At 38.5% G+C, this 12,898-nt stretch overlaps 1 protein-coding gene across 1 annotated transcript; it reads right to left on the bottom strand.

Moving 5' to 3' along the window:
- Positions 1-538: 538 nt before the first annotated feature.
- Positions 539-1,438, bottom strand: CAPZA3 (capping actin protein of muscle Z-line subunit alpha 3; the record flags this gene model as incomplete). Its single annotated transcript, XM_079775278.1, has 1 exon — positions 539-1,438. The coding sequence occupies one exon, from the start codon at positions 1,436-1,438 to the stop codon at positions 539-541; it is 900 nt and encodes a 299-aa protein (XP_079631404.1).
- Between the last annotated feature and the right edge of the window lie 11,460 nt (positions 1,439-12,898).

The following is a 12,898-nucleotide window of genomic DNA, read 5'->3' as shown; positions in this document are numbered from 1 at the left end:
AGTGGATCCAAGTCTACTAATAATTCTTCATCTGAGCTAGATTTTTGATATCTGTTGGTTTCATGGAACATCTAACCTTATTGAAATTCACCCTCTCGGGGTTGGTGTAGGACTTAATTGAATAATATGAAGTATCATTTGCATACCTTCTCCAGTTTCAAAGAAAGTCAAAAGTCATTCCTACACACACGCACGCACGCGCGCACACACACACACACACACACACACACACACATACACATAGTCTTAATACTGACCAGCTCTATAATACTTCTGGGGTGCCACATTCCATAAAGCTATTTTAGATTCTAATAAATGTGACTTCATGATGATCACTACCTTGAAGCACATTTACATAACGCCTTTCTTGCCTCATTGGTGAATATCTCCCGAGTAGACGTACTCATTACACTTTTCCCTAATTTAAACTTGCATTTGCCAAGTTACAGTTTTCTCCAGTGGCTTCTTAACGTTAGGAAAATAACCATTCCCAGACCCATGACTAAATCAGGTCGAGACAATTACCAGGAGCAATCATTTATATTATCCAGTTGCATAACACACTTCGTGAATAAATGACATATCCCAATTTAGGATACATCACCAGATTCAGGTCGGAGAGTATCCTCTGCCAGTCGATAAGAGTGCGGGTCACTGGGAGATCTCTTCGTAGAATTTTTCTCAGGGCTTCATTCGATAACTCCTGTAATTCTTCTAAGACCGAAGCTTGAAATTTGTTCTCTTGCTCTTCCACAAGCCTCGCAAAACTTAGAGCCAGTTGAGCTTGGTTAACTATTTCCAAGCTTTCTTTCAGATCCTTGGAGATTTCAATATGAAGGTTGACATTCTTGAAGAAGTGAGCTTGCACAAAAATTCTTCCTGTTACTTGGGTTAGAAATGGATGCACCTGGAAAATCCATTTAGATTTCCAAAGGCCATTCCAGAAATTTCCTGTTTCATAGCAGTGATCTTCAATGCACGCTATCAAGAACTCCTTTTTTTTCACAGTTTTTCTCAGCACGTTGCAGTTTCCTGTTGGATAGTGGTCATTCACGTACAGCTTCAAGGCACACAGAACAACATTTCTCAGGTATTCTGTCTCATTCCGAATGATACCATGAGTTTTGATGTCTTTTAACTGGTTTTGAAGCAGGTCGAATTTGAAAGAAAGTTTGCTGTGACAGTCAAAAAACCGGAAGTCACCCACTACATTGTGGTGAGACAAGAGGACTGGATTTCCATCGATGCAGAGTGGAACATAATATTTTTGGCAGTGTTGATGGCCTGCACACTCACCTTGATAGTGCATAAGTTTTTCATCACGGATAAGCAGACAGAGATCATCAAAGGCATTTACAAATTCCCCTGGAGGAGCCTGTATTAACAGTCTGCGGATTGCTTTTTCTTTCTCTTTCCTACTCAGAACAGCAAGTGACATGTTTGGTTGCAGCAGAAGCAAAGCTTCTGAAATAAAGCGTGTTCAAAGGATGAGAAAACATTCCATGAGTCACCTTTCCCATCAAGGTGTTCAACATTCGAGCTTAAGATTACTGTGTCTAAACATGAAAACAGGTAGCCTGGCAAGCTCCGAGTCTCCTGATGAAGTCATAAAGAACCTTTTTCTATGAAGTGTGGAACTTTTGATGATATCACAATGGGTGCTCAGACCAAAAAAATAAAAATGACAGTCACTTGACAGCATGGTGCCCAGCCAACCAGTTATCTGTATGTTGGAGATATTATGAACTTAGCCTTCCGAACAGCCTTCTTCAAAAGGGGTGTGTCTCCACATACATTATATATTGTCAGGGATCTAGAGAAGCATCCCAGAGTTGCTAGAGAGTGTTTTGCAGCACTTTGCACCTTCTGGGACCACAGTGGCGTTGACTTACACTCAGGCTATCAGAATAGCTGTCTTAAACCTACTGGAAGCATGGTCTGCTGAAAGGGCTGAGGGCTTTGAACAAGATAGCAAAAGTAAAACCAGATTTGGGGGCAGTTCACGGAAAAATGCCAGACAGCAGGAGATGCAGCATTTATAAACATTGTGGGTTTGGAGATGGTCAGAACATAAGCAATAAGCCAGAAAGTTTCCAGGGTAGTGAGGTGCAAGGAGCGCATCTTGTGAATTGTTTCTATGGGAATGAAGTGTGAGTCATCTCCAAAGAACAAGGACAGTAAATCACTTTTCCTTCTCTTCTTTCTCTCTAGAAAGGGGCAGTGACAACAGCTGATGAGTATCAAGAGATTCCTTTCTTGCAAAGAGGCAGAATTAATTATATCCGGAACCCGAGACAACACCTAATGTGGAGAGACTTCTAAGCAAGGAGAAAGGGAAGGCCAAGTCATGAAAATATGGAGAAATATCCATTCAAAAGTCCTTTCTATTCCTATTTTCTCATCTTCCTCTTGTTTTATCCCCTTTGTTCTCTTCTCATTCTTGTTTGAGGACTCCTGAACTTAAATCCCTCTCATTTACATATAGACTTATTCCTTCCATATCTGTTCTGAGTTTTTTCTGAGTTTCCCTAGCTTCCAGTATCTTTTTCTTATAAGAACATGAATTGTACCATAGTAAGTATTAGCCATTAAATTGAAGGGCTTCTCATTAGTTCTAACAATCTGAAATTGAGTGGGTTATTGAACAATTTTTTTTACCAATACCTTTCATGACTTTAAGACTGTCATGTTCTTTTCAATCTTAGTTTTTCAAATGGAAGTGTTCTCATTTTTGTAGTGTATCTGTAGATAATAAATAAGTTTGGTTACTTTCATACCAAATATACACTTATTATGGCATTTTAAACCCTTTTTTATGGTACTGCATATGTTTCTTTTTTGGGCATGTGTGTAGCTGGGCATTTGGCTAATGCAGTAACCATATCAGATATGGTTACTATTTATTGAACACTCAGTAGCAGAAACTGTGTTCAATGATGTTTTGTGAACTCATTTATTGTCCCTACCTTCTCTAAGTATTAAATTGAGCACTTTTCAGATGAGAGGAAGGGAGAGGGATGAGAGAGAAACATAAATCAGCTGCCTCCTGCACACTCCCTACTGGGTATGTGCCCGCAACCAAGTTACATGCCCTTGACTGGAATTGAACCTGGGGTCCTTGAGTCCGCAGGCCAACGCTCTATCCACTGAGCCAAACCGGTTAGGGCTGACAGGGATATCTTGAAGTCCAGCTGCCTCCCAAGTCCATATCTTTAAGCAATAGACTGTATTTCCCAAGTAATAACTGATTTCATAAATGTTTATTTTTATTTTCCTATAATTTTTATTGTGTTATGCCCTTTCATACCTTTACTGAAGAATAATACCTACTTAGTTTTGTTTAAATATTATTTATCATATAATTACCTTGTAATATAAGCACAGGATAGACTATTCTTTAAAAACAAAAATAAACTGAAGAGAGATCAAATATTTCTTTAGGCATTTTAAGTACATCATGACTTTCTGTGAGAATTTCCTTAACTTCCTTCTTTTGTATTTCATACGTGGTTTTTGTCAATTGTTCGAGAAGACTTTAGAGGTGGAAAAATTAACCTAGAAAAAGCTCAGAAATTACTTGAAAAATTTAATGTTCAATGTAATTATATTCATGTGAAGTATATTTTTAAGGTGAGATGCTATCTGCCCCTGCCTACCCTACTCTGGAAAGGACTTAACCCAATATAGCAAAATGTCAATAGCTACTTGGATGCTTTCTGCAGAAAATGCATATGAAAAATTAGTTTCTTAAGAATTAAAACAATTAATTATGCTAAATATACTTAGAAGCAAGATAGAATCTAGATAGGATGTAAAACCAGATGTTGATAAAATTTGAAATAATACCAGGTTATCAGTTTAGAAGAATCTACTGAAAATACAGGAATGTCGACATTAGATTAAGATCAGTTATGCGATTAGATTAAATCATATACATGATGAAACGATTTATGAATTATATGTCAGTGATTTATAGAAAAGTGGGTAATCTTGAAAATAATTTGTATTTACTCACCTCAAAGTAGAAAGTCATGCCCAAAGTTCTCCGCTTAAGGAAGATCTGGTAGAAAGGGAACCTGGCTCAGCTGTCTTCCCACTAGAGGACAGAGGGAAGATCATGAATAAAATGAGAAGTCAAGTGTTTAGCCAAGTTTTGCAAATATTGCAAATGGCACATTTCTTGGTGAATCAGGAAAGACTACTAGACTGGCCAATCCAGATAGTTAGGAAGTTAGATATCCTAATTTTGATTTTTTTTTTTTTGGATGTGAGTAGCCTGAAACACAATCTATGTTGAAATTGCTACCACTAGCACAAACTGGGAAGCTTATGTTCCCTTACTGGCAAGCTAACCAGCTAGTCTTATATAGTTTCACAGGTGCTGGCAGAGGCAGGCTTCCTCTTCAGAGAAACAAGACAGCTTGTTACTCACAAAAATAGCATTTGCCAGAGTATCAGCATTTTGATGCCATTTTTCTAAGCCCCAGTTCCCAAAGTGTGATGATGTGAGGAAGGCCAGGTGACATGTACAATACATGCCATGGGCTGCATTCCTAGAGAGGAACCTCAAGCTCGAGGAACCCACATCTTTTATTATGGGCAGTATGTCAGTCTGACCTTTTTGCTCAGCAGGGTGTCATTAGCATTTTCATTGCAGACAGTAAGCAAACCTGTTTATTTCTCAGAGGGATGTACTATATCTTCATTATGCAAACATCCTTGAAAAGCTAGTCCTGAAGAAAGAATACTGGTGCCTCTGCTCCGAAAATGTGCAGAAGCACAAGACCTATGGAGAATTGCCTCCCAACAAACACTTCTCCCAATAAGATGTAGCCCCCATATTTAGAAACCACAAAGAGGAGGTTCAAACAGAAAAGCTGTAGTACTCAGGAGACGGCAGTAAAAGACAAATGCTTTTGAGTTGTTTCAATGAATCTATGTAGCGTGTGCTGCAGTAAGCTATCCGAATTTTAATCAGTTAGTGCCTAATACTACATCTGAAGGACACAAGTTTTTGTGAAAGACCTTTACACACAGAAATTTTCCCCAGTGTTATTGTCCAAGGGGAGAAACAGCTACATCCTTTCACATTCAACATAATATAGAAGTGGCAATTAAATCTCTGTCAAATGTGAAATACTGTTTTATTCAGTGATTTATCAGGTTGCTTTGAATTTTCTTCGAGATAGAGATATCTGTTTGAAATGCACATGAGTGAAATGCATGCCATATTCAAAAGCATTATGTAGAAAGCTCAACATTTATAAAAAATAAAGAAATAGCTCATTAATTGAAATTTATAATTATTCAGATATGACAAAGCTGATGGTCTATTTTGTTTAGCAAAATCTTTTTGGAGTGGCTATAAAAACAATGGTAATTATAAAAATTAGAGAGGCAGAGATTGCCTAACATACTTCAAAAACCTCTTTAAACTGACCCCAAGTACTTTAGAAGCATAAATTACATATAATTGAGGTTGATGGCCATGACAAACTATTTTTATTTATTAAAATAATTCCCCTAGGCCCTCTAATAAATAATATTTGTTGCCTTAAGCTAAACTGCCATATATTTATTAAAATGTTGATTAAATAGAATTCTTAAGGAAGGTGTATTGGCTAACTGAATTTTCTGGATGGCTGAAGATTTAGTTTCTTAAATATCCCAGTCTTCTGCTTCAACTTTTGCTGCTAATCTTTCCTCACTTTACGGGTACACCTTTTAGCCACAGTAAATAAAATGAATCAGAATGAACTTTATTTTGGTGACCCAAGGCTACTGTTATTAGCAAGATCAGTAGGTATGGAGATTCTTCACTCTATTAGATACGAGTTGTGTGATACTTGCAAGGCAAGTCAGCAGTCTCTCTGAGCGAAAGCCTTAATCTGCAGAGTGGGGATACTAATATAATTATCTTGCAGGGTTGTTCTGAATGTCAAATAAGGTGTCATTTGCAATGTACCTAGCACCAGGCTTGGCAAAATGTAGGCACTCAGTAAATTAGTAAATTAGTTGAAGGTATGTCCATTATGATTTAAAAAAATATATAGAAAGTCGTATTACATTTATTGATTTCCTAAGAAGCTGACATCAATTCTGACATGAATTTATTTCCTCACAATGTCAATGTTTATTATAAAATTTGAGTAAAAAATATACAGTGGTGGGCAAAAGTAGGTTAAATTGTCAGCCAGCCTTACCTAAAAGATAAATCATAAGATAATGAAATAATAATGATGATAATAATAAGGTAAATAATACAGTAATAAATAAATAATACAAGAATAAGCTCTGTTTCGTGTGCTCACAACTGTAAACTTAATTTTGTCTACCCCTTTATAATACTATGAACATAGCAAAATATTCTAAACTTTTTTTAAAAAATTATTGAGTCATGGCTTGAGCAGCAATTCCCTAATTTAAAAAAAATCCCTTTATTAATTTTTGTTGTTGTTAATCCTCACCTGTGGATATTTTTCCTTTTTTTTTTTTTTTTTGTAGAGAGAGTAGAAGGGAAGGGGGAGGAGAGGAGGCAGGGGCCAGGGCAGAAACATCGATATGAGAGAAACACATTGATTGGTTGCCTCCTGCAGGGGCCCTAACCAGGGCCGGGATCAAGCCTGCAGCTAAGCTATGTACCCTTGACCAGAATCAAACTTGGGACCCTTCAGTCTGCGGGCTGATGCTCTACCCACTGAGCCAAACTGGCTAGGTCTTCTTTGCTTTTATCATTAACTTGTAGCATGTAAGATATTTTATAGGAAATCTGTATAATTTCAATGCACATAACCAATCTTAGATTATACTCTGAATTGTTGGTTGAATATAAAATAGTATCCTCTTAATTTCAAAATTTTATATTATTATAGGGCTTACCTTAAGTCTTTAAATTCTCTAAACAGTTAACAACCATTATTAAATCATATTATGTACATGGCACTAAGTTAGAGACTTAGAAACTATAAAACATGAATAAAGTGTTATCTCTTTCATAAGGAAGAAAAGCAAGGCAGAAATTATTATTTTATAAGTAGATTATAATAAATATCAGAGGTAATACTAACAGGGCACCTGAGAAGACAGAGACTCCAACTTGGGCTTGTGTAAAAGATGCCATGGTGGAGGTGGCCTTCTTTTTGGACCTTGAAGAATGAGAGGCAACATGTATAAAGTAGAGTACAAAAAGTACTTGGGGGATAAAAGGTGATCAAACATGATCTGAGTATAGGATGCATGAAGGGGAGTGATGAGAAATAGCTACAAATGCCAGTTCTGGCCAGATAAGAAATCCTGAATGGTAGGCCTTAGAATTTGAATTTACTTTTGTAGAAAATGGATAGCCATTGAAGTTTTTGAGTAGAGACATAGTGTGTATTTTAGGATACATATGGCAGCACTGTAGAATAGATTAGAGTCTAGGCCCTAGAGCAGCAGTTCTCAACCTGTGGGTCGTGACCCACAGGTTGAGAACCGCTAGCAGGGTCCCCTAAGACCATTGGAAAACACAGATATTTACATTACGATTCATAACAGTAGCAAAATTACAGTTATGAAGTAGCAACGAAAATAATTTTATGGTTGGGGTCACCACAACATGAGGAACTGTATTAAAGGGCTGCGGCATTAGAAAGGTTGAGAACCACTGCATTAGACGATAGAAGGCAGGGAGACAAGGTAGAGAATTCCCTGTTGCTTTGGCCCTACAAATCTGCAACTTGGGTTGATTCAGCCACTTATATTTTTGTTTGATTCCACTTAAAGTTTATGAGTTCCTACCACAGTCCAACCGAGTTTATTTTTAATCTTATCTGAAAAATATGTAGCACCAAATCCTTTTTTAAACATGACATTCTCTCTTTTAGTAGATAAGTTGAAAGAATTCTTTACTGTACATTTCTTTCTCCACTTCTTCCATCATCTACTGCAATAAAATTTGCTTTCACATCAATTTTGGAAACATATTTATTTCTAAAATTCTATTTTCAATGGTGAAGCCTCTATGTGCATTTTATTATTACTCTTAAAATTCTCTCTATTCTGATTTCTGTGACATCATTGTCACCTAGTTTTTGCTTAAAATTTTCGATCATTCCTTCTCACCTGTCCTTCTGCTCTCTTCTTAAAATTCAGTTCTTAATTTTTTTTCTTTTTACTTTACAACCCTTCCTGAGGAATCTTACTGACTTTCTTACCCTCCTCTCTAGTTTTATTGAGATATAATTGGCATATAATATTGTATTAGTTTTAGGTGTACAACATGATTTGATATATGTATATATTGTGAAATGATCACCACAATAAGTTTAGTAAATATCCATCACCTCACATAGTTACAATTATTTTTCTTGTGATAAGAACTTTTAAGATTATTCTCTTAGCTACTTTTAAATATATGATACAGTATTGAGTTTAGTCACCAGGCTATACATTACATCCACATAACTTATTTATCTCATAAGTGGAAGTTCATACTTTTTAACCACCTTCAACGGCCCTCTCTTGTCCCCGCCTCCGGCAACCATCAATCTGTTCTCTGTATCTGAATTCAATTTTTTTTTAGATCCACATAAAAGGAGATTATACAGTATTTGTTTTTTCTCTTTCTGACCTATTTCACATTACATGATACCCTCAAGGTCCATCCATAATGTCACAAATTACATAATCTTCTTCCTTTTCATGACTGATATACATGTCACATTTTCTTCATCTATTCATCTGATGGATGCTTTGGTTGTTGCCATAGCTGGGCTATTGTAAATAATGCTGCAATAAACACAAGGGTGCAGATAGCTTTTCAAGATAGTGATTTTATTTCCTTTGGAGAAATACCAAGAAGTGGAATTGCTGGACATATTTAGGTCTATTTTGAAAAATTTTGAGGAAACGCCATTATATTTATGACCATTATTTGAACTCTTTGACAGATAAGTCATTTATCTCTGTTTCATTAAAGTCTGTTTGTGGGGTTTTATCTTGTTCTTTTGTTTGGAACATTTTCCTTGTGACATTTTTTTAACTGTTGGTTTCTGTGCCTTAGATGGAGCATTCACCTCTGCTAGTCTTAAGGAAGCTGTCTCATTTAGTAGATAAACCTCATTGTTTAGCTCAGCCTTAGCTCTTATTTTTCTCAACCTTTGTGATTTCCCAAAGCCACTTTGTTGTTAGTGGCTCCTAGTCCCTGAGGGTGTGTGCCAAGACCTGCCAGCGTCCCAAAGGGAGGATCTCAGCACCTGGCTGCAGGCTAATTGGAAGCTGGACCCTCAGGCAAAATATGCAAATAGATCTCTTTCAGGGAAGGATTGGGAGATGGGTGGAGGCATCAGTCCACTCTCTCTGCTCCGAGGCCCAGGGGAACAGACAACCAGGGACTTTTTCTTTGTTTGCCACAATTCTGCTTAACCTGTGAACACAAGCCTCACTGTCCACCAGAGCCAGGCCGTAAATTCCCTCCAGTGGGATACCTCCAACCCAGAGCAGAGCAGAAGGACCACACAAAGTCTCTGGAGAACTGCAGCTGTGTTAAACCTTGTTGTTGTTGTGTTAAACCTGGCCTCCCTCAGAGACAGCCTGGGAATTGGGTGCCTCTGACTCTGGCTGTGTCTGTGCTGAGCCCTGGGGAAATAGCCAGTCAAGAATGGTTTCCTTGCTTGTCACAGACCTGTAGCACCTGCAAATGCAAGCCCCACTGGCTACCAGAGCCGGGCAACCAAGGAGCTCATCCCCTGACTAGCAGCTGCAAAAGCCCGGGTGCCAGATGTGTGCACAGCTTCCTTCAGGGAGACACTGGTGATCTGAAGTGAGGCAGCAGGGGAGCATGAAGATGGCAGACTTGGCCCTTAGATGTGTATTAGATCAGAAGCATGTCTCTCAGACTCTGTAGAGCTTTTAAGATATCCAAATAGGCCTCTTGCAGGAGAACACCAGGTGCTCACTGTCCTGCCTCTGTGCTGAGGGGTGAGAGTGTGTAGGGGGAATGCCACCAGTCCTCAGGAGCCACGAAGAACTGTTTACTGCGGTCTTTTGGGTCTTGTGGACTCAAGGCCCAGTTGGCTTTCAGAGCTCGGTATCTTGGGAGCCTGTCTCTCAGGTGGGAATCTTAAAAGTTGGGGCACTAGGTATTGGGTCCAAACCCTTCATTCCTCAGGGAGAAACTGGGAGTTGGGAGTTGCATCCAGGTTATAGGTCACCCTGCTGGGGCTGGAGATGATAGACAGATTACGTCTCCGCCTCTCCTACCCTTGTTGATGTGGGTTTTCCCCTCATCCACCCCATGTGTAGGATTCGCTCACTAGTTTCTGGATTTCTTTCTGAGAAAATTGTACCATATGCAGCTGTAGATTTGGTGTGTCTGTGGGAGGAGGTGAGTTCTGTAGCCTCCTATGCACTACCTTATTGACTTTCAGTGGCTTGAATTACTGGTCTCATGGGAACAAAATTTAAGTTTTCTATCATGAATAACAAAACTATATACAGAGACATGATAAAATGTGTTCATCATCTGCCATGTTCTAGGCACTATATTAGGTTTTTGCACACATTATTCTTAAATAAACATTCAAGGAGGTTATTGTTAGCATCTTTTAATACAGAAGGATATAGAGGATAAAGACATTGATGTAATCTGTTCATATCTCATATAACTGTGGGAACTCACATCTGGGTATGTCTGACTCCAAAATCCTTATTGTCATGTTTTCTCCTGTAACACACCAATCCTCTCTTTCCACTCCAACCAAGTCTCTGCTTGGATGCCCAGATACTTTAATGTTTAAAATGAAACAGCTTTTTCTGCAAAACTTCATAGTTGATTCCCAGCTCAGACTGCTTCTTGAATTCCTCATATCAAACTCTCTGGTAATCACCATTGAACTTTTCCTCATGAAATGAAGAGTTCATTTCCAGCATGTTTGTCCCCTATTGTACCCAAAGGTTCACTGTATAGGCCAAATTGTCAAAAGATGAGATGCTAGGGTGGATGAGGTGAGGGAAGCAGAGATAGATAAGACATACAATACATTGAAATCTAGAACTGACCATCTTGTACATCTCCAATCTGCACAGCAACTGGATGATATAGGTAGTATTATCTATCCCCATTTTGCAGATGTAGAATATGAAGCTCAGAGAGCTTAATTCATATGTCCAAAGTCTCACATATTGTGGAGCTATGAATATGTTAGTCCATTTTGTCTACCAATTGTTAGCTTTTTACCAAAATACAATGGCCCATGTTCCTTGCATTCAATCTGTTTATAGTGTAATGAGAAAGTTAAAATATAAATGCATAGCTTCTTTTGAAATTAAAGGCCCAAAGGTGAACTTTCTGTGCTCAGTTTGTTATTTGTGTTACTATTATTCCACTAGTTATTCTAACTCTTTCCAACACTAGACATTTCTGACTTCTCTCCCTTATGTGTCTAAAATGTTAATATTTAAGTTCTTCTGAGTTCTTCCTTCATACTTTCACTGACACCTGTTCTTTAGTTGCTTTTTAAATTAAATTTATTAGTGTGACATTGGTCAACATGAACATACAGGTTTCAGGTGTGGGTTTCTATGTTACAAGATCTGTATATTGCACCCTGTGCCAACCACCCAAAGTCAGATCTTTTCCTGTCACCTTATATTAGGACCTCCTTCTCCCCTCACCCCCTTCCCTCTGGCAACCACCACACTGCTGTTTGTGTTCACAACTTTCAGTTTTATATCCCACATATGAGGGATATGATATGGTTGTTAGCTTTTTCTGACTGACTTACTAGTATGTCACTTAGCATAATGTTCTCAAGGTCCATTCATGTTGCTGCAAACAGCACTGTTTCATCTCTTCTTACAGCTGAGTAGCATTCCATTGTGTGTATGTACCACATCTTCTTTATCCCGTCCTCTATTGCAGGACACTTTGGTTGTTTCCATGTCTTGGCCCGTGAATAATGCTGCAATGAACATAGGGTTGCCTATATCTTTGCAAATACATGATTTTGAGTTTTTCAGGTATATACCCAGGAGAAGAATTGCTGAACAAACACTGTTCGCTCCCTTGCCACTTGCCCTGCTGTCGCTCCCTCACCTGCCCACTTCCCTCCCCACCCTGCATGCTTCTCTCTGCCAAAGAAAGCCTCTGCTACTGGCCCAACCGTGAGTTCCCCGATGTAGGGCTGCACTTCTTCCTATTTGGTCTCCCTGTTTAGTCCTGGTTGCCCACCTTTAGATGTTTCAGTGCCTGGGTCTCTCAGGCATGCATCTGTGTTGAGCAGGGCTTTCTTTGTTGAATTATAATTTGTTAACTTGTTGAAATGCCAGGGGGAGAGGACAAGGGGTTTCACTTGGACGTCACTTCTTCTTTAGTTTTTATCCTATTGGATTATATCCTCTCTGTTATGAATCGTAATGTAATATCTGTGTTTTCCAATGGTCTTAGGGGACCCTGCTAGTGCTTCTCAACCTGTGGGTCACGACCCACAGGTTGAGAACCGCTGCTCTAGGGCCTAAGACCATCGGAAAACACAGATATTTACATTATGATTCATAACAGTAGCAAAATTACAGTTATGAAGTAGCAACGAAAATAATTTTATGGTTGGGGATCACCACAACACGAGGAACTGTATTAAAGGGTCGCGGCATTAGAAAGGTTGAGAACCACTGCCTTAGATGCAATTCTCCATCTCTTCCAATTAGTATTGCACAGATAATGAGACTAAACTTCTGCTTTTGCTAGTCATTTTCTCACTCAACCTCACAGTGTTGCTGTTGCTTTTAATAACTGGACCCAGCCTAATTTTTTCTCTTATGTCATAAAGTTCAAAAATGAAAATTCCAGAACAGCCAGGTGAATCCATGTGTTCTTATTGCAACCTACCTTGTTTGTCACTATCCCAAATCCTTCATG

The sequence above is a fragment of the Cnephaeus nilssonii genome, assembly GCF_951640355.1.
Source record: "Cnephaeus nilssonii genome assembly, chromosome: 6".
NCBI classification, from domain to species: Eukaryota; Metazoa; Chordata; class Mammalia; order Chiroptera; family Vespertilionidae; genus Cnephaeus; species Cnephaeus nilssonii.
This window is presented reverse-complemented; position numbering and strand designations above follow the sequence as displayed.